Source organism: Astyanax mexicanus, chromosome 5, assembly GCF_023375975.1.
Source record: "Astyanax mexicanus isolate ESR-SI-001 chromosome 5, AstMex3_surface, whole genome shotgun sequence".
Lineage (NCBI taxonomy): Eukaryota > Metazoa > Chordata > Actinopteri > Characiformes > Acestrorhamphidae > Astyanax > Astyanax mexicanus.
The window spans coordinates 10,035,371-10,060,336 of record NC_064412.1 but is presented as its reverse complement, the minus strand read 5'-3'; the positions used below and the strand labels follow the sequence as shown (position 1 = coordinate 10,060,336).

Genomic DNA, 24,966 nt, shown 5'->3' with positions numbered 1-24,966 from the left:
AAATATGGCAGCTTTGCCATGTTCTGGACATAGTCTAAAAGATAGGCCCCTCAACCATTACTTGCTGGGGAATTGCTACATGCTTGCTATGTAATTTTCCCTTTTTATTTCTAAAATAAAATGGTATTCTGCGATTTTTGAATCACCATGTATTGTTGTTATTGTGCTGAATTATATTGCAAAAATGATATTTTAGGTAATTTTGGAAATTGTCAGTACTTCTATGACACTGACCAACTACATAACCAATTACTTTTTTTTTTTTTTTATTGTTTCCTCCCGAAAGGTAAGGACAGAAATAAGGTGCACCAGATTATAAGGCGCACTATTCATGAACGTCTATTTTCTGGTCTATTTTGTGGTCTATTTTCGTACATAAGTCGCACTGGATTATAAGGCACATTAAGAGACACTAGTAAGGATGCATATATTGAAGTTTCGCCATGTTTCCCTTCTAATGCTAATTAAACAAAACTGTAGTTAAAAAAAAGCATTTTCTTTCAAAGTCAAACAAGCACTGGAGGTTAATCTACACAAGATGTCTCTCCTGAAAACCGTGTATTTGGGTGAGTAAAGCTCTTGTATTTATATACTCGCCTCTGAACGGCGAAAGAGCTAGGGCTGCGGTTAGCGACTAATGCTAATGCTGCTGCACCCAGCCTTAATACTGGAGAAACTTCACTGAAAACTCACCCACACTTATAACGCTGTACTTCAGCGGAGTGGCTTTTGAAAGTGTGGTTATCTCCAATCACACCGGTGTGATTGGAGATAACCACACTTTCACTTTACTGCTCCTTAATACCTGACTGGTAGAATTTATATATAAGGCTCATCGGATTATAAGGCGCACTGTTGAATTTTGGAGAAAAATTTAAGGATTTTAAGTGCGCCTTATAGTCAGAAAAATATGATGTAAGGTTATTTGTTTGAATAACTCATATAGTAACTTGTTTTTCTGGTATGTCTAATTGTTGACACACAATATACAAAATGTATTGTATATAAAACCATATTGACTTCTGTGCTTCACTTTTATGATTTTTCTTCTGTGTAATGACATTTGTGTTGAGTAATATTATTTTTTAACCTGAAATTAAATTTTCTAATCATCAAACACTTCAGAAACTTCTCTCAGCTTTAGGTCCTAATCTAACAACATCTTTACTTAAACACAATTACATATAAAACAAGAGAAACACTGATATTTTAACAAGGAAACAAAGCAAAATAAAAATACCCCATGTATAAACATTCCTTACATGTTTAATTCTAATGATTTACAGTTAAATTAATTTACTGGGGTCAAACTGAGCCCAAGGATAAAGGGTGATAGTAAATTTAAAGATAACAGGAAGATTAGGGTGAGCCCATGGTTTAGACTGGTGTTCAGTGGCCATTAAACTGGGAAATTGACACATATAAAAGAAAAATTTGCTAATACAATGGATTGCCGAGCAGCCTGCCCAGTGCCGAGAAATGCCTGGAGTCCCAGTCCTGGACTATGGAGCAGAGAACTGTGTTCTCAATGGCTCTGAGGTGATGGAGCTTCATCCAGTAGCTCTTGAATGAGTTAGAGTGGTGTTTATGTTCTAAAGCTACTCATCTTACACCATAACCTCTGGCTAAATGCAATCAAATCCTTATAGCAGTGTTCCAACATCTAGTGCAAGGTTTTCCCAGAAGAGCCGAGGCTATTACTGCTGCAAATGAGAGGACAACCTCTCTATTATTACCCTTGGTTTCAGAAGAAACACTAGATGGTTTCTACAAACCTCTGGGCGTATAGTCTATACGGGTGCAATGAGCTAAAGTATATGGGCCATTATGCTAATAACATTAAACCCATAGTACCAACAGACAGAATGCCCTTAAAAGCTTCATTTACTGACAAGCTGCAGAGCAAATAAATAAGTATACATTGCATCTTCCCTATTTAGTTGCATAATTTATGCATTTCACTACCTTTTACCCAAGTGTTCTCTTTCTCCCTCTATTGTTTCCGTTCCAGAATCTCAGGAATGTAATCTGATGTTTAAGCACCTTAAGCATTCGCAAGCATGTACATATTTAATTTCAACACGGGCTGTGATATGTCTGCTGCCACTGTTAATGAAACCATTAATCAGCTCGGCTCCTTGTGTTTGCTGAGCGGCTGTGCTCATATTTCTCTGTCTCAGGCAGCCTGGGATGCAGATGAATATCAAATGTTAGCTCGACCGCATCGCAGGGAGGAGGATTCAGCTTCTGTTGACTTTACATTTTGTTAATTCACATTTAGAGAGCTGATGATCTGATTCACTATAAGAAGGCTCTATAGAAAATGGTCAAATATATTTTCAAAATGATTAGTTTAAAGTAGGTTTTCTGTAGTGCTTTTATAGTAAATAAGACTGGTGTTATTTTTAGTGTTTTTTTATATTTCAGATTTTTGTTACATTCTTATACAAACTTGGCATTTTTCAGATTCCAGTGAGAAATTAGAAATCTCTGGAATATGATCAAGAGGAAGATGGATGATCACAAGCCATAAAACCAAGCTGAACTGTTTAAAGTTTTGTACCAGGAGTGGCATAAAGTGATCCAAAAGCAGTATGTAAGACTGGTGGAGGAGAACATGACAAGATGCATGAAAACTGTGATTAAAAACCAGGGTTATTTCTAAACTCTTAAAAATATATGAATATGAACTTGTTTACATTTTTTACATTTTTTGGGGGGTAGGTGTGAGTTTCATGGCCAGGTTTACTAATGCGGAGCAATATTTTAACTTATCTAATGTTTAATATTGGGGAAAGACTACTAATAAGCACCTAAATCTAACACATTTTCACCCTTCCTTTTATATATATATATATATATTTTTTTTTTCAGTTTTAGGTGATATACATTATAATGAAAATCAGCATTGCTCTCTGCTTCAATATAATAAATCCCATTATTTATGATTTCTTGTATGAGCCTGGACTCACTATTTGTTTTAAGCCTTCTTGTGCGTGCCTGAAAATGGCATTTATTTACTGTTATAAATTGACATTTTCATTTATTAAATAAAATTCATTTTTATAAAAGTTTTTTTCCCTTGTTCTGTAAAGTTACTAATTTGGACATTTGAAGTTTTTTTTTGTGAGAGTAAAAATATATTGTTCTATTTAATTAAATGTGTTGTTTATATACACATATATAAATTAACGGGTACTGAAGACCAATGTGTTACTTATAGTTATGAGAAGGTAGAAAAAATATATTTGTGACTTTTTTGCCCTTAAAATTCAAGATAATGATGAAAACCTTTCTTTAATTCTTTAATATAGTAACAGGTAACATGTAAATATATCATTAGTCTTACAGACATATTAAGAAGTAAGAAAATCACAGCAACAATTACATATCCTATGGTTCTGTATCTGTTCCCAGGCAATCATGGTCCAGGGAGGTGGGCGTCCATATACCCCGAGTGTGGAGAGAGGAATCAGTCGCCTGTGGACATTACAGATGAAGATGCTCAAGTCTCTCAGGAGTGCCAGGAGCTGACACTGGAGGGATTTGAAGTCAAATCATCTAACAAGACCTTCATGAAGAACACAGGAAAAACAGGTTCGATTGCAGAAGCTAGCTTCTGACTTTCATGTCATATAAAACTGTCATCCCTGGTTTTGAAGCAGTCACATAAAACTACTGTCCTCAGTTAAAAAAAAGAACGTTCCTTTGGTGTTTACTTCACAAACCAGCAGACTTGGTTGTCTTTGAGTTGCGCTGATCACACTGCTGATTAAGACAGCGAGGAAACGAATAATACTTAAAAGAGTTTTATGATCTTTCATTCAAAACTGTTTTCTTAAATTATCCAAAAAATCTAAATAATTGCTCCGCCGGACACTTTTTCCCACTGCGATATTTCATCATGACACATGATTGCATCAGGTCTTTGTTTGAAGTAAGTTGGCTAACCACCACTCCCCCCTGCCTCAACTAAAGAACGAGCCCAAACAAATATCAAACACGCCTTTTGCAAAGTCTGACACATCCCCATTGATCTTGGCCTATCGGCTTTTTATAGCAAACACGGAGTGAAGATCTCTCTGTATCCCGTTTTAATGTTCTGCTGCTGGAAATCTGGACGGCATTTATGATAAAGCTCCACAACTGGGCTCCAGCGTGGCCTCGGACAAAGCGTGGGCAAAAAAACAGGGTCTCTGTGTTGTTGCTGCTGTTACAGAACTTTATATCTTAGGATTCTCATGGAAGGAAGACTCTGCAGGAGAAAGATCAGACATTTAAAACATTGACGTGCAATCCAAAATCAGAAAACTTGGTAACACTTTACAATAAGGGTCACAATTAACAGTATTTCCAACAGTTATAAACATTTTTAAATGGTTAAGTAACGTCTTAACTGATTATTAATTACATTACATTACATTACATTACATTACATGTGGCAGACGCTTTTGTCCAAAGCGACTTACAATAATGAAGTACAAAAGTAATAGGAATTAAGATAACCCATTTTTAGATAGGGCTTAAAGGAGGTCAAAGGGAAATAAAGGGATAGAGAAGTGAAGGAGGGGAAGAAGGAAGTGAGGTTAGAAGTAGTTAGTGTGTTAGAGGTGTTAGGAGAGTAAGTGCTCTTTGAAGAGCTCTGTCTTCAGGAGTCTCTTAAAGATAGCGATTTAATTATTAACAGAGTTATGATATTATTAATCATGGCTAAATGTTATTGCTTAGTAATGTTGTAAATAATAATGAACTCAGACATTAATTAGCAAATTAGCAAAAAAAAAAGAAGATATTTAAGGTTCTCTTTGTTAGTATTTCCCATGCTGTTGAACTGGAATGGAAAGGGGGGGTTAACTCAGAGGTTTTGGGCTGGAGATCGGGGCAGTTTCGCAGGGAAGCGTGAAGCTGAAGCCCCCCCATGACAAGAGATACAGGAAAAAAGGAGGAAGATGGGGAGGAGATGGGTGCGAAGTTGTTGAACACACAGGTAGAGAGGAAGTGAGGGTTTTTATAGGGTTGAGTGGAAGGAGTAAATAGCGTGGATATATCTCCCAAAATTAAGTTATATTCATAACTTCAATTATTGTAGATCAGGGGTCGGCAATAGACAAATGAAACATCTGGCCTGTAAGGTTGTTTATAAAATAAATAAATAAATAAAAAGCTCCCCTGTCTTTCTGTTGTGCTCGGCGTTCTCATTTCCGCCTGTTCTCATTTTTCCACCCATCCTTGGGCTCCCTATCTCCTTATAAGGGTAGCTTTCTCGACCGTGTCCCAATTCACTAGCCGGGGCAGCGGTAGTGTATTGGACCATGACCCTGATGACACGGGTTTGATCCCGCGTGAGGAGCAGTGTGTTGATTTATTCATTTTTTTCCTTTTTTCTTGGGTTTACCTGCTTTAAAATCAACTGTTCTGCAATTGGGTTCAACAACCCTCTGGGCTGGGGAGCTGCTAGTCTGTAGCACTACATCCCATTACACTTCATTTTCCAAAACAGATTTTTTTTTTGTGACCCTCCATGTAATGGCTTGGAAAATATCTGACCCGCAGCCAAACTTAATTGCCAACCCCTATTGTAGAGTGTTACAGAAAACTGAATTTTTGTACAGCAATTTATAGAAAATTCCAAGACACACTGTTGCCTGTCCTTCTCACAACACTTAAAAATGATTTGGAAACCAGGACGCCAAGCAAAAAAGTGTTTCGGGTGTTATTTTGTCCCATTTTTCCTGCAGCTTTTACACATCTTAAGGTGTGTAACAGCATGGGCTTGTCATTATCACATTTTGTGCTTCAAAATCCTCCAAACAGTCAATACTGGTGACAGCTGAGGACTGCAGGCAGCCCAATCCAGTACCTTTACCTTCTTCATCTGCACCCATGTCTTGGTGATGCGGTGCTGCGTGTGGTTTTGCATTGGCTTGTTGAAAAATGCAGTGACGTCTCTGAACAGATGTTGTTTTAAAGGTATTTCTGCATTAATGTCATCAAAGAAGTATACTTAATGCAGTACCCAAATTACCCAAATGAAGTGAAAAATAAATAAGCATGTAAAATAATTATTCTTATAATACCAATAGAATCATGGATATTCTCATAATATTTTTAGATAAAAATGATGAATATTTCTCTGTTAACTAGACTCAATATTATTTAACTTAAAAAACGATGTGTGTGCTTTCAGTGGACTATAGAAGTTAGAAGCTCAGATTTGAGAAATTACTATATACAGCTCTGGAAAAAAATAAGAGACCACTTCAGTTTCTGAATCAGTTTCTCTGATTTTGCTGTTTATAGGTATATGTTTGAGTAAAATTAACATTTTTGTTTTATTCTATAAACTATGGACAACATTTCAACCGAATTCCAAAAAAAAATATTGTCATTTAGAGCATTTATTTGCAGAAAATGAGAAATGGCTGAAATAACAAAAAATATAATTATTTGAGAGCTTTCAGACCTTAAATAATGCAAGAAATACAAGTTCCTGTTTTAAAAGTTCAGAAATCAGTATTTGGTGGAATAACCCTGTTTTTTTAATCACAGTTTTAATGTATCTTGGAATGCTCTCCTCTTACACACTGCTTTTGGATAACTTTATGCCACTCCTGGTGCAAAAAATCAAGCACTCGGTTTGATGGCTTGTGATCATCCATCTTCCTCTTGATTATATTCCAGAGGATTTCAATTTGGTAAAATCAAAGAAACTCATAATTTCCTCATTTCTTATTTTTTCCAGAGCTTTAAATTGTATTACTGGCACAGACTACAACTGCTGTCAAATGCCAAATATAACACAAAATGCCTAAATTAGAAATCAACAATCATACTCTATTTAAATAGTAACATTTTTAAAAAGTGTTCACACTTTGAAAAATAAAACAAAAACTTTTTTAAAAATAAAGATTTTACTCGCACAGTTTTGTAGTGAAGGCTCTAGGATTATCTTCCGTGACTTGTTTCTGTAGCATCATATTTTGTGTGAAAACCTAGTTCTGGGTAACTGAATGAGGATTTATGTTGTTACATTACGAAGTAGCGTTTCAGCGTGCACCCACTGTGTCTATCACACTGTCTTCACTTTTAGCACACAGAGTATTAAAGAACCCTCGTGGCAAACCCATCAGCACAATGTGCCAGCAGTACTCAGGGAAGCAATAGGAGTCTCTGTTTCAGTTTACAGATCACTGTATTAGATGCCATAAAGCCGTCGCTTCCGCGGCTTCTCCTGTGTACACGGCGTCTTGATCCTCCTTCTGTGCGCAGCCCGTGCCTGTGTGTGGATATAAAGTCACCACAGGCCCTTGTTTCATTCCCGCCTCGCTTTCTCCCCTCTGTCTCACTTCAAACGCCACTCTCTTCATCCCTCCCGACTCCCTGTTTGTTTATGCGCGCTCCATGCCTTTTCGCTCGCCTCAGGATTAAACGCTGGATCTGCCGCTAAAGCTTGTGTACCCTCAGGCTCACTCGAGTGGTTCCTCGCCATTCATCCTAATCTCTGTGATGCTGCATGCTGAGGAAACGTTATAGGCCTGTTGCCCAAGCCTGCAAAGACAACCTGGCAGGCTGAAGGAGATGTGTTATCAGGTGTGTGTGTGTGTGTGTGTGTGTGTGTATGTGTGTGGAGAGAGAGTGGGGGATGTAACAGTAGGTTTAAAAGCCATGCTGGATGAAGCCTATCATTGCTTAGTATGCATTAGTAGGACTTAAAGCTCTTGACTAGGTGTAACATGACACTAATGGAAACACTACAGAAAACAACTTTGGCAGTAATTATGTTGTTCTGTGTTCCAGTAACGTATTAGCTTATGACTGTAAACAGTGCATAAAAAAGGTAATCACCCCCTTGGTTATTTTGCCATTTAATGATTTTATAACTGGAATCATGATCAATATACAGGGGGTGGACAATGAAACTGAATCACCTGTTTTTAGACCACAATAATTTATTGTCCTGACGGACAGTTCTGGTGGAAACAGGAGAGTTGAGGTGCACATTGAATTCTGCCGTGATTTAATCAGCCGTGGTTTTATGTTTTTTGGATACAATACGGGTTAGCACCCGAACATCCCTTTCAGACAACTTCCTCTTACAGCGTCCACAGTTAATCCTGTTGGATGTGGTTGGTTCTTCTTGGTGGTATGCTGACATTACCCTGGATACCATGGCACTTAATACATCACAAAGACTTGCTGTCTTTGTCACAGATGCGCCAGCAAGACGTGCACCAACAATTTGTCCTCTTTTAAACTCTGGTATGTCACCCATAATGTTGTGTGCATTGCAATATTTTGAGCAAAACTGTGCTCTTACCCTGCTAATTGAACCTTCACACTCTGCTCTTACTGGTGCAATGTGCAATTAATGAAGATTGGCCATCAGGCTGCTCCAATTTAGCCATGAAACCTCCCACACTAAAATGACAGGTGTTTCAGTTTCATTGTCCAACCCCTGTAAATCAGGGCTGCACAATATCAGGAAGAATTTACATTATAATATTGTGGTGCTCTTCAATATACACTGCCTGGTCAAAAAATAAAGTCTCCTCCTGGATTTAAGTAAGTAAATAATGAGGGGTTGATGCTGCAGTTGGTCTGCAGGTCTAGGTTCAGCAACAGTATGTGCTGAAAGAATGAGGTCAGCTGACTACCTGAATATACTGAATATAGACCAGGTTATTCCATCAATAGACTTCCCTTTCCAAGAAGACCTGGATTTATCAGGCTGGAATTGTGAAAGAGTGATTTAAAAAGCATGAGATCATCATTTTCACACATGGATTGAGAGAGTTCACCACAGAGTCCAGACCTTAACCTCATTGAGAATCTTTGGGATGTGCTGGATGGAGAAGAGCTGCTTTGTGCAGAGGTCAGACTCTACCATCATCAATGCTGCTGCAAGATCTTGGTGAAAATTAATGCAACACTAGATTGAAATAAATCTTGTAACATTGCAGGATCTGATTGAAACAATACCACAGTAAATGTGTGCTGCAATCAAAGCTAAAGGCGATCCAACCAAATATTAGAGTGTTTGACCTTTTTTTGGGCCAAGCAGTTTGGTTTATACTATTTAACATTTAAATATTTTATACAATTAACCTTTTAAATACTTTATTTAAAAGACATTATTTACCATTCAACAAGAAGTGCCACATTCTACAACACAATGGTAAATGTAGTTATATTATTGTTTATATAAAATAATATTAGTAGATGTAACACAAATGTCAGTAGCACAACTGAAATCATTACTAAAATTAGAGCCTTTCTAAGATGTGGTCCACCACTAGTTTAGTTAAGAAGTCACATTGCAAGTACACAAAAAACACAACTAGTATTGCCTCGATGATAGTATATTTTAATTTTAAAATCAGGTTTTATCAGCAAAGCACCGTGAAACACATTTTATTTATGTAAAACATAAATCAGTTTTTCAGAGATTTCGTTTGTTTTGTTTTTTTTTTCTGAAAATTTCCAGAAATATTTTTTTAGAAATAATTAAAATAATTGTACACACTTTTACAGTTTAAACTGATAAACAAGCATCAAAACAAAAACATGATATAATGTTATAATTTGGTTATAAAAAAATGCTTGGTTATATTTAAGTTTAGATTAATTGCAAAATATATGTGACACCATTTGTCACTACACTGGTGGAATTACCCACTTCTTAATAACTCAATTAATTAATTAAATCTATATAAATTAACAAAATAGCTAGAAATTCTATAATAGTATTATTATAAATATTACTGTATCACACATTACTATTTACTATATTGTATATTATTAACATTATTAATGTTTACTAACATTTCATTGTTTTCAGAAGCACATAACAAACTGAAGATTACTTTAAAATGATAAATTACTGTAAAATATAACAAGTAATTAAAATTTTGACTCAGGCCCAGGCTGTGTGGCATCGCTGGAAGCTAGGGTTAGTGTTTAAATGGCTTGTTATTTTAACTGAACTCACTCTAGTAGGATTGGTACGGGGCATGTGAAAGAAAAAAAAATGACACATCTAAATGAATATGTCTTTTCAGGCCTTAATGAGGAGCAAGGCCATTCCTAATGTAGCTGCATGTGACAGGCTTTAACATCCGAGCTGATGAAGCCGCTGGACACAGAGTGGGACTGGCTGTGATGTGCTGCTTTTTGTCTGTGCCCTCTGAATACAGGGTCCGGACTCGGTCCTCTCTGTGATATTCTCTTCGTTTTCTAGAATAATTAAATGTGACCAATTAAAGGATGGTGTGTGTGGACAGAGTTTCTGTTGGCTGTGTGCAAATGGTTTTTTTTCAGCTTCGTTTGCTGCTGTCTTATTTTTGCCTGTAGCACTTTGTGTAAGGCACTTTTCTCAGATGTGAACGGAGTAAAAGGGTGGAAACAATGCAGGAAGAAGATGGCATTGTTCTAGTTGCCATATCTCCACCCATTCTGTAGATCTGTGAGGAGATCTCCGCAAACGAGGGAAGCAGTCCATTCCTAACTTAGCTGCAGTAATGATTTGAATGCCTTCCCTTATTTCCTTCCTCTTCACCCCTCCCTCTTCCTCACCCGTCTCTCTTTTTTCTTCTCTAGTCTCCATCTTATTGAAGAACGACTATTTTGTCAGAGGGGCGGCGCTCCCTGGGCGGTTCAAGGCAGAGAAGGTGGAGTTTCACTGGGGTCACACCAACGGATCAACCGGCTCCGAGCACAGCATTAATGGAAGGAAGTTTCCAGTGGAGGTAAATCATAAAATGTTGCTTATTTTAATCCAGTCATTTATGGAAACCAAGCCAAGCCAATCTGCTCAAGCCAATCTGTTTTGTTTTGCTGAGTTTTACACAGTGCAGCAGCAATCTAAAGCAATCTGAACTCTATCAAATTCAGATCACTGTGATGTATCGACTGTCATGATGCCGACTGTGTTTTGTTCATGAGCAAAGAGGTGTCAATCTTTCTCCCCCCTGTAAAAAGCCTTATTCCATTCTCTCTTTCCTTCTCTCCAGCCCAGCTCTGTTCATTAGAGAAAATAGCTGACACTGTGCTCAAGCATGTGCTCTCATAGTAAAACCACCAGTGTTAAATTAACTCCGTCAGTCTTAAATGAACTCCCACCGAGTTCATACCAGCCAGCTATGCTCAGAAATAGCTCATCTGATGTGTGAGGGAGGTCATTAAACAATGATGACTTTAGAGCTTCAGAACAAGGTTGTCTTTTATTGATCTATTAAATCCTGATGGATCCTGTTAGATTGCTGATTAGAAAATATAGAAAAACCTTTGCGCTAAGGGTCAAGAGTCCCATTTACTATTCCTCATTTCACATCGAAGAGGCTTAAATATATATAAATGTATCTGTACTGGAAAACCTGTACACCCACTCATTCCTTCATTTATGTATGCAGTTCTTTATTTAGCAGTATAGTAGGGCTGGGTGATTTTGTATAAAAAAAAAATAATCAATATATTTCTGATGTATAATTGATCCTCTATTACGATTTAGATTTTTTATTTCTTTCATAACAACATTTGTAGAGTATAGAAATAGAACTAGAAAAATATTTATACATTTATAAAATTTTTATGTTGTCACATCCTGGTCCTGTCTCTCGTCAGCCTCCATGTTTTTCCCCTCCATCCCCCTCATAGCACATGTCTCTCTTTGTCTCCACCCATGTCTTCAGTGCTCCCACCTGTGTTCATTTGTAGCCCCGCCCCCTCATCAGCAATCCCAGGTGTTTTCTATTCCCCATTTGTGTATTTAAAGCCCCTGTGTTTCAGCCTTAGGTTGTCTGGTTGCTGTTTCTTTGTTTTCTGCTTTCTATTTTATTCAGTGTATTCATGTATCTTGTTTTGAGTTTAGTTTTTCTTTATTGTTTTTTTACTTGCTAATAAATGAATGTGAGAAATATGTGATTTTAGTGATTTTAAATGACATGATTGTTAATGACAAGTTCATATTCATATATATATATAAAGTTTTAAAAGTTCAGAAATCAGTGACAGACAGGTTGGCTTTTAATGTTTTCAGCACAGCATTTTTTAGAGTGTATTAGAATGATGCAATTAAATAAAAACATACGGAGAGCAGCAGTTCTGCAGATGGCAAATCACATCGTTGAGAGAGGTCAATATATATATTTGTCAATGCGTTTACACTGTCACTGAAGGCATCAAAACATGTGGAGTTTTATGTACTTAACAAAAAAAGGTGAAATAACTAAATATATATATATATATATATATATATATATTATATTCAAGCTTTCTTCAAAATAGCTCCTTTGCTCTGATTACTGCTTTGCACACTCTTGGCATCATTCTCTCAATCAGCTTCAAGAGGTGGTCACCTGAAACGGTTTTTCAACAGTCTTGAAGGAAGGAGTTCCCAGAGGTGTTTATTAGCATTTGTTGCCCCTTTACCTTCTTCACTCTGTGGTCCAGCTCACCCCAAACCATCTGGATTGGGTTCAGGTCCGGTGGCTGTGGAGGACAGCTCATTTTTTATTAAGTACATAAAACTGTTCATTCACAGTTTTGATGCCTTCAGTGAGAATCTACAATATAAATAGTCATGAAAAAATAAAGAAAATACATTTAATGAGAAGGTGTGTCCAAACTTTTTGCCTGTACTGTATATATTATAATATATATTATAAATGTTAAACATGTTAAAGGGTAACTTTACAAAAGCAGGAAAAAAACAATTAAACATCATTAAAATGACCTAAATTCATCTCCCAAAAACAGTACAAACAGTATTGGCTTTGAAAAAATGGTTTACAATGTAGCTTACTGATTTAACAGAAATCTGTAAATTCAATATTGGTGCTCTGACTATTTCTTCCAACTGGTATTAAAAAGACTAAAATTGAATTTCCCCATACCTGCAGACACCCTGAAACATCTCCTGCAAGAAGCTCAAGGTTTTTGCTTGGCAGTGATGTTAACATCATGAATTATTGATGCCACCATTTTTCATGCTGTTACTGTAGTTCCCCAGTTTAACTCTTTGGTACATCTTTAGTTCCACGCAGCTAAACGTCAGCTATTCACACGCTGTGATCTGAGAGCATCTGCGGCTGAATCTCAAACGGTTCTTTACTCTACACCACAGCAGAGTGTTTTATACCCTATAGAAAGCCATTTATATTCAGACACAGGTCACAAAACTCACTGTTTAGCATTCAGATCACTGTTTCAATGTAAAACCCATTTGATTCCATGTGTTTTCTGATGCAATATATGAAGGACTAGGCAACCTTATAAAACTCAGATCTTGACAGTAGCCTTAGAACAGTAGAAAGATCTGTAGTTTCACACCTATAAGAAAAGCACACCAGCAGTACCATTAATATCAGTGACATTAACAGTACATATTGTGTACACTGTAAGCTGAGAGTGAGAGGACACACACACACACATACACACATATATAGACACATATACAGCTCTGGAAAGATTAAGAGACCACTTCAGTTTCTGAATCAGTTTTTCTAATTTTGCTATTTATAGGTTTAGGTTTGAGTAAAATGAAAATAGCTGTTTAACTCTATAAACTACAGACAACATTTCTCCCAAATTCCAAATAAAAATATTGTCATTTAGAGCATTTATTTGCAGAAAATGAGAAATGGTTGGAATGACAAAAAGATGCAGAGCTTTCAGACCTCAAATAATGCAAAGAAAACAAGTTTATATTCCTAAAGTTTTAAGAGTTCAGAAATCAATATTTGGTGGAATAACCCTGTTTTTTTAATCACAGTTTTCATGCATCTTGGCATCATGTTCTCCTCCACCAGTCTTACACACTGCTTTTGGATAACTTTATGCCTTTACTCCTGGTGCAAAACTTCAAGCAGTTCAGTTTGGTTTGATGGCTTGTGATCATCCATCTTCCTCTTGATTATATTCCAGAGGTTTTCAATTTGGTAAAACCAAAGAAACTCATCATTTTTAAGTGCTCTCTTATTTTTTCCAGAGCTGTATAGAAAATATACAAACATCCGATCATTATGAGAGAATTATTTTGTACTTGTTCCTGTTTTTTTGTTATGACAAAATTCACTGCTTTTAGAAAAAAAATGTTACTGTCAAATTTGAGCAAATAAAACAAAGGTGATTAAAGTGATAAAAGCAATTAACACCAAAATAAATTATGTGCATCATTTGAATGATGTCTTAATTACTACCATTTCATACAAGCCTTCCTTTCAGAACACTCTGTCATTTCAACATCTGTTATCTGTGTGCTGTGTTCTGTGTTCATCTTTTAGCTTTTAAATCCGGCAATTTTCTGTGTTGTTAAATTACTGTTGCTGGTCCTGGTTATCATTTTGTACCTGTTTTGGAACATATGAATTCATTATGAAATGGCTGTTATGAAATATGCCATTAGGCTTGAAATGATTTTTTTATTTTTATTTTTTTCAGTTCTGCCTTGAAGAAGACCTTGTATTTATGTTTTGTATTTTTGTATGAAAGGCCTGTAGGAGGCAAGTCTGGTGAGAAGAAAGGTCAAAGGAATCATTTAATTAATTTTATACGTAAGAGACTCGGCAGCGCTAGAGCAAATCAGTCCAACACTGCATGGCCAATTATCTAAAACCCAAGTCTAAAAGTACAACTGCACTTACCACTTCTGCATAATTATAATTGCAGCATGCAGCCCACACGGTTACAGCATTGCACGTGTGCCCAAGCATTCACACCCAAGCTGACTATGATCTTAAACATATGCTGTGATGAGTTATTATGTGTTTCCTCACTCGCTATCCGACTGAAATCAGATTTATTTTCGCTGGGAATATGTAGGTGCAGTTGCGCAGCAGACCCTGGGTCAGTCTTCAGAAGTATATAAGCTTCTGAGACTGAGCGAATTGGCTAATGTGCTTTAAAGCTTGTTGGGGAAAAAGCTGGCTAATACGTTTCTGTCTGTGAACGCTAACACCGGCAACAAATGGACACCATTAAAGGCTGGGGTTTGAAAGAAATCTGAGGGAGACTGGTTTTCATTAGTGAGACTTTGACTGTACTTCTTTCTTCTGTATTAGAGCTTTAATTCCTCCTCAAATCTTCCCTCTGCTCTCTGCTCCTAATTACTCTCTTACTCTGGACTGGGAGTTCAGCTTGGTGCTCAGCTGTTCTTGCCTGGATGCCCCGGGGGTCTTGCGTAGAGTTCTGTTGCCAGGGGCATCTTCTTTCGATTTCAGAGGCAGACCATTATTTCAGCTCAACTTTTGTTCAAGGACAAAACGCACTTAGAGCGAAAAAATAACCACGAGTCCATAGCATTGCTTCAGAACCTGCAGCTTCTCTGGCGGTTAAACGCCTCTTGTAGTGGTTAGGTTTTTTTTGCTACATGTTTCCCAACAAAATCCCACAAGTTCTAAACTTGGAGAACTTGAATCCATGTTTTGTTTTTAATTAGGTCCTTCCTGCTCTTGTGGGCAAATCAGTTTATAGGGAAATTGGCCTGAGTACACCTGGACATAAACTCTGCTACAGTGAATAGTTATAGTAAGTGAGGAGAAGATAGAATCATCTCCAAAAAGTGCAAAGTTATACATGAAACACTCTCCTCAACATTTGTATCCTTTCAGACCTGAATTACAGCTCTGAAAACATTTATTAAGAGACCACTTCATTTTCTGAATCAGTTTCTCTGATTTTGCTATTTATAGGTTTATGTTTGAGTAAAATGAACATTGTTTTATTCTAAAAACTACGGACAATATTTCTCCCGAATTCCATTCCAGCATTTATTTGCAGAAAGTGAGAAATGGTCCTTTCTGAAGCGTCAGCGTAGTGCCCCTAACCTCCGCAAGCTGGTGTATGGCACAGTGGTGGAGGAGGAAGAGGATGCACAGAACAAGGAGGAGGAGGAGCTGGGTGGTCTGTTCCGAGTTACCCGACCTGAGAAGAATAAGAAAGTCAGAGCAGATGCTGTAGACTGCTCACGCTTCCAGCCAGACGCCGGGCATGACTGGGAAGACGAGGAGATGCTGGCCTCTATAAGGGACTGCTTTGTCACCGGGAAATGGGAGGGAGACAAAGATGCTGCTACTCTACTTAAAGAGGATGATGAGCTTTATGGAGACTTTGAAGACTTGGAAACTGGAGAGGTCCACAAAGCGATGGGAGATGAAGCTGAGGAGGATGACGATGATGAAGATGAAGAAAAGGAGGAAGAAGAGGCCGTCGTAGTGAAATTTGATGATGACGAAGCTAAAAAGAACAAGCGTCTGGAGAGGAAGAAGAGACTGAAGGAGAGATTTGATGCAGAATATGATGATGCTGATGCTACGTACTTTGATGATCTCAAGGAGGAGATGCAGAAACAGGCTGAGCTAAACAGTGCTGGATTTGGTGCTGCTGTAGCTGAGGCTGTAGCTAAGCCTGTAAATGTGGTTCAGTGGTAGAATTCTCGCCTGCCATGCGAGAGGTCCCGGGTTCATATCCCGGACGAGCCCCCAAATTATGTTACGACCTGGTCTAGGTCAGCCCGTAACATAAAAAAAAGAGGCCCCCATGCCCTCCTGGTTCCCCAACCACACATACTCCTGTTAGTCAAAAAGTTTAGTTTATTTAACAAATTGTAAAGGATAGGCTTAAATCAAAGGGGAGATAACAGTTAGGGAATACAAAACAAATCTAACTTCAAGATTAAGAAAACTAACAACTAACAAAGAAAAGAAAATGAAATACAAATCACTAACCTAACTCCCTAATTAAACAAACCAAGAGAAAACATAGAAAAAAAATAAACTCTTTCTCCCACTGAGAGAACTTGTAAGAATAAGCTTATATTCTCCCCACTGAGAGACCAGAAACAACAGTGTTCACACCAAAGAACATGATTTTACCATCAGCTTAGTTCTAACACTTTAACAGGCTACAAACTTTGGGTAGACCATGCGGCAGGGAACCAGGAACACACAGGAGCCATGTTGGAAGCCAAGCACCACCCTCGCACTTCCTGTTCTTGTTCCCTTTTATGGTTGGTTCCCCCTGGTGGTGACCAACCAGTTTGGTTAAATTGCATCACGCAGTAACCTGCAGTAGGAAGACACACTCAAACAGAAAGAAAAAAAAACAATAATCAGCAAGTATGACCTATAGGGTCGTAACACTGAAATAACAAAAAAGATGCAGAGCTTTCAGACCTCAAATAAAGTTCAGAAATCAATATGTGGTGGAATAACCCTGTTTTTTCACTTTAGGTTTAAGGCATCTTGTGATGTTCTCCTCCGCCAGTCTTACACACTGCTTTTGGATAACTTTATGCCACTCCTGGTGCAAAAATACAAGCAGCTTGGTTTGATGGCTTCTTCTCTTGATTATATTCAGAGGTTTTTAATTTGGTAAAATCAAAGAAACTTATCATTTTTAGTGGTCTCTTATTTTTTTCCAGAGCTGTATGTTCCAGTGATTGAAAAATATAAAAATGCTGTTTGCTGTCTGTAATGCACTCAAAACAGATTCTAATGTTCTAATATAATATCTTTGAAAAAATCAAAATCCAATAAACTTAAATATTTAATTTTTGTTCTAAATCATATAAACTAAGTAAAACGTAGCCCTTACTTTGCCATGTTGGCTTTAGTGCTGCCATGCCTTCAGGTCTGAGTTGCTGTTTTTACCAGTGCAATAGGTGGGGCTAAGCTACTGTTTCAATGGCTTGAAAACTTTTTATTGGCTAGTTCATGGAAAACATTAAAAAATGAATATACCTACAGCTTTCCCTCCTGTCCCGCCTCTAAACCCATACATTACATTACCCCTTTAATTAGCTAGTTTGGGCTATGGCTTGTTTACAGTCATCTTAAAGGAAGACCAGGTAATGCACATTTTAAATCTCTCACATAATCTAACAAACAATCAGCAGCCCTGCGCTCCTCTAAGCAGCTGCTTAGCATTCTGAAATTAAAAATAATTGTTGCCTACAAAGCAGGAGAAAATCGCAAAGTGTTTTTGCTAAAAATGCATATATAACCCTCTGTTTCACTGCAGAAAACCTCCATTAGGCCTTCACAATGGTGGTGCACTACTCTACTGTGCAGTGTTACCTGCACAAGAGAGAAATAGATAGAAAAGCCATCATAGTTTACACAGCCCAGTCAGAATATTATGACCACCTTCTTTTGTCTACACTAATAGTCTATAATTTCAGCTCCCCATTACCCATAACCAACAGATAGCAAGCTAGCTAATCCTTCTGTCTGTTCAGTCATCAGCCAGACATACCAGCAGATGAAGCACAAATCTTACCTGATCTTATCTTCTCCACATAAAAAAGATTTGTAAAATTTTTTTGATGAACAAACACAGCAGGTTTCAAAACACCACCTGCATGAAGAAAGAGACAGATTTCTCCACCCTCTATATGCTCCTCTATATATGCTCTGCTGTCTTTAGTTCAGTGGTTTAGCAAACTGGCATATATTAACTCTTATACTATAATATTATGAATATTATGACCCAGAAAGTTTTTAAATAAGTCTGATCAGCAATTTATTTTTAAGCTTATCTTGCTTTTTCATAAATGTATAACACTAACTTGCATCAAACAGACATTTTTCTTTTTCGTAATATGCTACACTGTTTTCCCTAAGAGTCAATAATTCACAGCACTGATTAATGCAGTGGAAACTGCGTTTATAGCATGGCAGAGAGCCAGTTTTCTGGATATAGGATTAGGCCTTATCATAACTAGATTTCCGTCACTGGGGACTCTACATGGAAAATTGCTTGGAGCCTAGGACTAGGCTTAATATTTTCCCCTGAACCGCCTGACAGAGTTTTCACAAAGGTTTCTACTCCTGGTTTGGGGTTTCCATAGAGTACATCTCTTTTTGGCAAGCCTTGCTCATTAGAAGGATCAGCTTCACAGCATTCGCGGAGCATAGCTGGCATTATTGACATGTATCACTATTAACACACCAGTGAACATCATCTGCACACACAATGCAAAAAAAAAAAATCACGGAAAAGAAGCAAGAGCAAGCCTCATCCAATTATTCATGGATGGCTTCAGCTGACCACTGGCTCCGCACCCACTTATCAGATTAAACTGAATTGCCAACAGAGGGACGTCAGTGCGAGGTTCGCAGACGGTTGTGTAAACATTGTGTGTTACGGCCCGTATAATAGGGGTCTTAAGAAGTTCTGTGAAATTCGTATCCTTTTTTCTGTTCTATTGTGCCTGAAAGCGGGCAGGCTGTGTGCAGTGCGCTTCGATTCAGGAGTGTGAGAGAGAGAGCGGCAAACAAATATTCTTAATTTGACATGGTGGGAGAACACAAAGATGCGGAGGGAGAGATGCTGAAAGACGAGAGGTTGGCAGAGAATTAGTTCAGTGGGGACGTGATCGTCATAGAGAGCCTTAATCCCATTCCCATCATCTGAACAATCTCTCTCTCTCCCTCTCTTCCTCTTTTTCTCTTTTCCCTTGTTGTTTGCCTCCCCCCACCTCTTCTGTCAAATCACAAACGGTGGATTTAGCATTTATTTTAAACTCATTTGTCGCAACTGCGCTGAGACAATGTTTACGGCCACATGGACACAATGTTTATAGCGCTGTATTGAGCAGATTTGATGCGGAGCTTTGCATTTCCCCCTTAAATCCTTTCCACTGAGAGAACGAATAATCCTTAATTGTCACAAATGTCAGAATGCGTAGGCGCATTGGCTCGTGAACGAGGATGCCAGTGAGATACAGAGTTTGTTTCGCTCAGGTTTGTCTGCGAGGATAAGAATAGGGTTTTCTTTCTGCACAAAAAAAAAGAAGAGCCGTAAATCAATCAAAGAGACCGTTTCACAGATCATGGCAACTTACCGTAATATTTATTTATTTATTTATTCATCGCCAGCAGTCATTTCACAGCAGCGCCTAGGTGCGAGCTGTTTGGTGGCTTGAAAGGGTCGATGAAAAGCCTTTTCATCACGTTCGCCTGTCTGTGCCCACAGATGCAGATTTACTTCTATAATTCAGACGACTTTGACAGCCTCAGCATGGCGATAAAGGAGAGGAGAATCATCGCTGCCATGGCTGTCTTTTTTCAGGTAAGGATCCACCTCTGCACCTCTCCACAGGCAAATAAACGGGCATTTATAGATAGAGCAGAGAGAGAGAGCAGATGATTGGCTTGTGCTTTTGACACAGGCCTACTCCAGGCACCGAGCACTACACTAAAAAAAATTGCTCATGCAAAAAAAAAAAAAAAAATGTTCACTTCAAAATGGTTCGAAAAGAGTCTCGACCAAAACCCAAAACGACCGTGGCTGTGATAAGAAACTGCCGGTGTTACAGTGTACAGTACAAGCTAATGCTGTCCTCTTCAGAGAGAAAGATAGAGAGTGAGAGAGAGAAGGTACACAAGTCTATCGTTTGTTGGTGGATAAGACATGTAGAGAAGAAATGAGGCAGTTTGCTCTAGCTGTCAGCCCCTCAAGCACTATGTGTCACCACTATTCCTGGTTTTATCTCCTGTAAGAGCAACTGGAGTTAAATGGACAGTTCTCTGAATAATTTTAGAATCAGTACTGTAACTATGGCTGTATAATATTGTCCAAATACTACTACTATTGCCAATTTTCTTGCTATTTATTCAAATAAAAGGCAGTTAAAGGTTTAAAGGTCAATGTCAGGAGGTCTACCTCTTAATGCTGAGATAATAACACTTTGCGGCACCTCCAAGGCTTTATAAAGCAATTCTATCAGGCTTAGAATTAGCAATATGGCATTAATGTGTCACAGGTTATTATACTTATACTTATATAGTTTAAATCGTAGATTAAATGTAGAAAGCGTTTTCTTTTTCCATACAGTGCCTGTATATATTTATTTTAATTATTATTTATTTATTTTTATTTTAGTACTTCATTTAACTAAAATAGTACAAATTAGTACAAGCACATAGCAGTTTAACATCTCTTACACTTGATAGGAACTGATATCGATCTGCAACATCTGTAACATATGGTTGATTTCCAAGAACAGAAAGTCATCTGCTGAGAAAAAGAATATACTGAGATTAGTCCTAGTATAAATAGAAAATGACAGAAAATGAAATCAATGGGTGCGTTGCAATCATTAATTTTTGAGGAAATTATTAATTCAAAGTGCATTAAAGCATTTTACAGGAAAATGCCAAGGCAACACTCCTTGACCTCAAACTTAAGAGAAGATGTAAATCAACTTTCAAGTGTAACGTTGTGAAGGTTGCAACTACAAGAAATATTTGCTGGTTTACTTTTAAAAGGGAATCTACATGTTATTAAAATTGCAAAGAGTGCACTTACTTTTTCTAGCCTGCACTGTAGAGATTTACTTAATGTGCTCTATACATTGAAATGAACAGTGCATGTGCATGTGTGTTATTAGTTTAGTTTGTAATTAATTGTTTATGTCTGTAATTGTGGTTCATGTTTTATTTGTGATTGCACACTTTATTAGTAATGAATGCAGGAATCCAGGTCATTCCAAAGGATTACTTATTCTTTTGCAACCGTTGTAAACCACAGCGCTCTGAAAACTAAATCACAGACTATTTTTTTTTTTCTGACCTTTTGCTGGTTCATTGTTCTTGGCTCAGAGTAAGCACATCATAATCAGATTATAGATTATAGACACTGATGTTGGTGCCTTTTTTCTTTGAAATTAAAGGAGGTCTTAGCTTTCCTAGTCCCTTTATACCAGCTTATATTTATAGTTTCTGCTTCTATTGGAAATATGTTTTGATTCAACAAGGCATCTGTTCTTTTATATGTAGCAGATGCTTATATTAAATGAATGTGTCTGATAATTGACTGTATGCTGAAGTTGCAGCTAGTGGGCTGAAAAGTAGTGGTGTTCAGAGTGCAGAAGCCGGCACTGTGCTGTACAGTCTATTTATCATTTAGCTGTTCTTGTACCGAGGCATAAAGCATATGTTCATTTTTCACTTGCTCATCGGCACAAAAACAAAGACCCCTTTCGCACACGCTGTCCCTCAGGCAACAGGTCTATTCCTCAGGCGGAAAGTGGAGCACAGGTGTGTTCTATGTAGGTCCGTTGTCAGGCGGTGAAAGACTGCGCGTGTGCGGGGACCTAAACACTCACAGCCAGTTCTGACAGCGTTATGGCTTACCGCTATTAGTGCCCAGACGAATGGTGTCGTTTAAAGCGGGATGTGGCCAGGCTGGGAGTTTTATATAGCTAATCAATGTGGAGCTCCCGTGCTGGAAGTTCCCATGGGCTCTGCCTTTCTGCCTCTCCAACCAAACGAAGCCGCCGTACATTAGAGAATAAGAGTGAATGCGCACCATCTAATGACCTGAATAAGACTCTTCGGCAGCGTAAATAAAAAGTGCTTACATCAGCATATCGAAACTTTCTTACATTAAAGCATTTCTTATTCTCTTGTGGAATAATTTATGGAAGCGGTGAAGGATGTGTTCCGTACAAACAGTACAAACACAACAGTATGGTCTGCTCTCTGAACAGCCTTTTCTAATTGGATATTCGCAGGTGGGGAAGAAGTACAACGTGGCAGCCGAGCCTATCATCACGGGTCTCAAACGGGTTGTTCATCACGGTGAGTTTTAAGCCTCCCTCAGGCCGCAGTGTTGGATATTACGACTGCAGAGACTCAAAGGCCAGATTAATATGAATCCATCAAACGCACACAACTAACAAACTAAGAGCAGAAGCAGCAGCAGCAGGCTGCAGAGAGTGGAAAAACAGTGTGTCGGTTTGTGGTATATTTGTTGTGTGTCTTCTATTCACCAGAGAAAGAGACGAGTCTCATGCCTTTTATCCTGAGGGACCTGTTGCCATCCTCTTTGGGAAGCTACTACCGTTACACCGGCTCCCTCACCACACCCCCGTGCAGTAAAGTAGTGGAGTGGATCGTCTTTAATCGTCCTGTTTATCTGTCCTACCTCCAGGTAAGCACTGTGCACACATCACTCAGAGAGTCACTCACAATCATCATACACCACAAACACCATATTCTCCATTCAGGCACAATTGATGCACAATTTTAGCAGCAGTTCAAAAACTTCGAATCATTCAATAAATAAATTAGATTACAATAAAACAACTGAAACACCCATAATTATTTAAATGATATATTTATTATTAAATTTGTACATTAAACACATTTATGAATAAGGAAATAATCATGATGAGTAATCTTTCTCAGAAAAGACACTTAGTATAGTAAATAAAACATACATATAAAGCATACTGGGCTCACAGTGAACACTAATACTGTATACAATCTAAAAAAATAAATTTATATATATTTATTTTATATAAACGGTTGGTGTGGTGCAGTAGATAACACCTCTGCATGCCAATGATGTCATAAATGTAAAATGTAGAAATCATTAACAAGAAAAATGTCTCTATGCAAAAATGAAAAATGGCAAAAAGGCACTTTTTGTGTTTGGCTGGATGAGTGAAAATCCCACATAATTACTATTATATAATATTATATACTATAATTAAGCAATAATACACGAGAGGGAGTGCTATAACGTGTGATATCGTCATTGCAGTGCTGTGGTCGTAGATTAGCAAAGCAGTGCCAATATTACACGTTACAGCATGAACCTCGAGTGTATTATTGAGATGATACCACAGTTCCATTATCACTGTTTATTAAAAGATTTTGAGTTAAAAAGGAGGAGAAATTATGATCTGTTTAAAATAGTTCCATTGCTGCTCTGTTTGTAGCTGTGCTGTTTGGCTTGTAAGCGCTGCATCGTTGCTAGGTTACCTGTATGTGGCGGAGTAATACATGAAGAGCTTTGTTACAGTACATTACCGGCTGATAATGGCACTCACAGAAAGTCTCTCAGCCAATCGCATTGCAGGGTCGGAGCTAACTGTGATATAATATAATGCAATTGACAAAAATAAATTTAGGCTGTACATGTTTTTTAAAAGTGGCACATTTATTTTGTGCGGTTTTGATTTTAGAAGAAATTTTAATTTCAGTGCATATCTGCTAACTAAACTTTTTAAGGATACTATAAAAACCTTGGGATTTTGCTCTCCATTACTTATGACAGCTTTTCGTGAGTGTAATATCTCCCAGTCAGATTAGGCGCCTGTATGGAAAGCTGCTGCAGTAAGGTCGTGGTGGGCTACAATGTGGGATATAAACAGTCCTGGTGTAAAAGGAAGAGGACTGTGGAGGGCGAGAGACGAATGCGACGCACGCAATTGTGTATAAATATTACCTCCTACTTAAAACCGACGTGAGCCCTACTCCCTTCCTGCAGATATTCACTGCGATGCAGGCACATGCAGTATGTGGTCTTCAGCGCTGGTGTTGTTTGTATTATAAACGTCCCTGAGTGCCGGCCAGGGCCTCAGCATGCACAGGAGGATTTTTCCATGCTGAAAATCCCCGTTCTCCCACTGGGCCCGAGCTCCCCAGCTCCATTACTCTAGCCGAAACTTTCCTGTTTACTGCAGACAACATCTTCTAAGCAGGTTTACATATTCATCTGCCTCAGGCTGCATATGTGATAGATTAATCTCACAGATGACATGATGTAGAATGTAGTAAATATACCCTGTATCCAGCGAGCCACTATAGGCAGCAGGATCATTCCATATCCAATAGGGGAACATTTTAATGAAAAAATATATATGAATTTTATAAATAAAAGAGTTTGATGTACACTCTCAAAAATAAAGGTCTTTCGAAGCTTCTTTGAACAAACTCCATAAAAGAAACCCGTACATAGAGAAACCAATTATTTTTGCAATAGAGATGTAGGAATGTTATGTGGGATTCTTTGATGAAAATGTCCACTCTTACAGTATATCTCTATTGCAAAAAGGTAAGAGAACAAAACAAATGATCTTCTATGGCATCTCTCAATTAAACATTTATAAAAGGTTTCTAGGTTTACAGAAACATTACTCAATAAAAATGCTGTCTACCATTCTAAAGGTTCTTAACA

General features: G+C 37.9%; 1 protein-coding gene across 1 annotated transcript in view; it reads left to right on the top strand.

The window, feature by feature from the left end:
- Nucleotides 1-24,966, top strand: part of ca16b (carbonic anhydrase XVI b) — a 161,931-nt gene that overhangs the window by 88,080 nt on the left and 48,885 nt on the right. Inside the window, exons 3-7 of the mRNA XM_007253383.4 lie at nt 3,418-3,597; nt 10,597-10,745; nt 19,972-20,067; nt 22,514-22,580; nt 22,775-22,932. Coding sequence (XP_007253445.3) covers nt 3,418-3,597; nt 10,597-10,745; nt 19,972-20,067; nt 22,514-22,580; nt 22,775-22,932 — 650 coding nt within the window. The remainder of the gene's footprint in view (nt 1-3,417; nt 3,598-10,596; nt 10,746-19,971; nt 20,068-22,513; nt 22,581-22,774; nt 22,933-24,966) is intronic.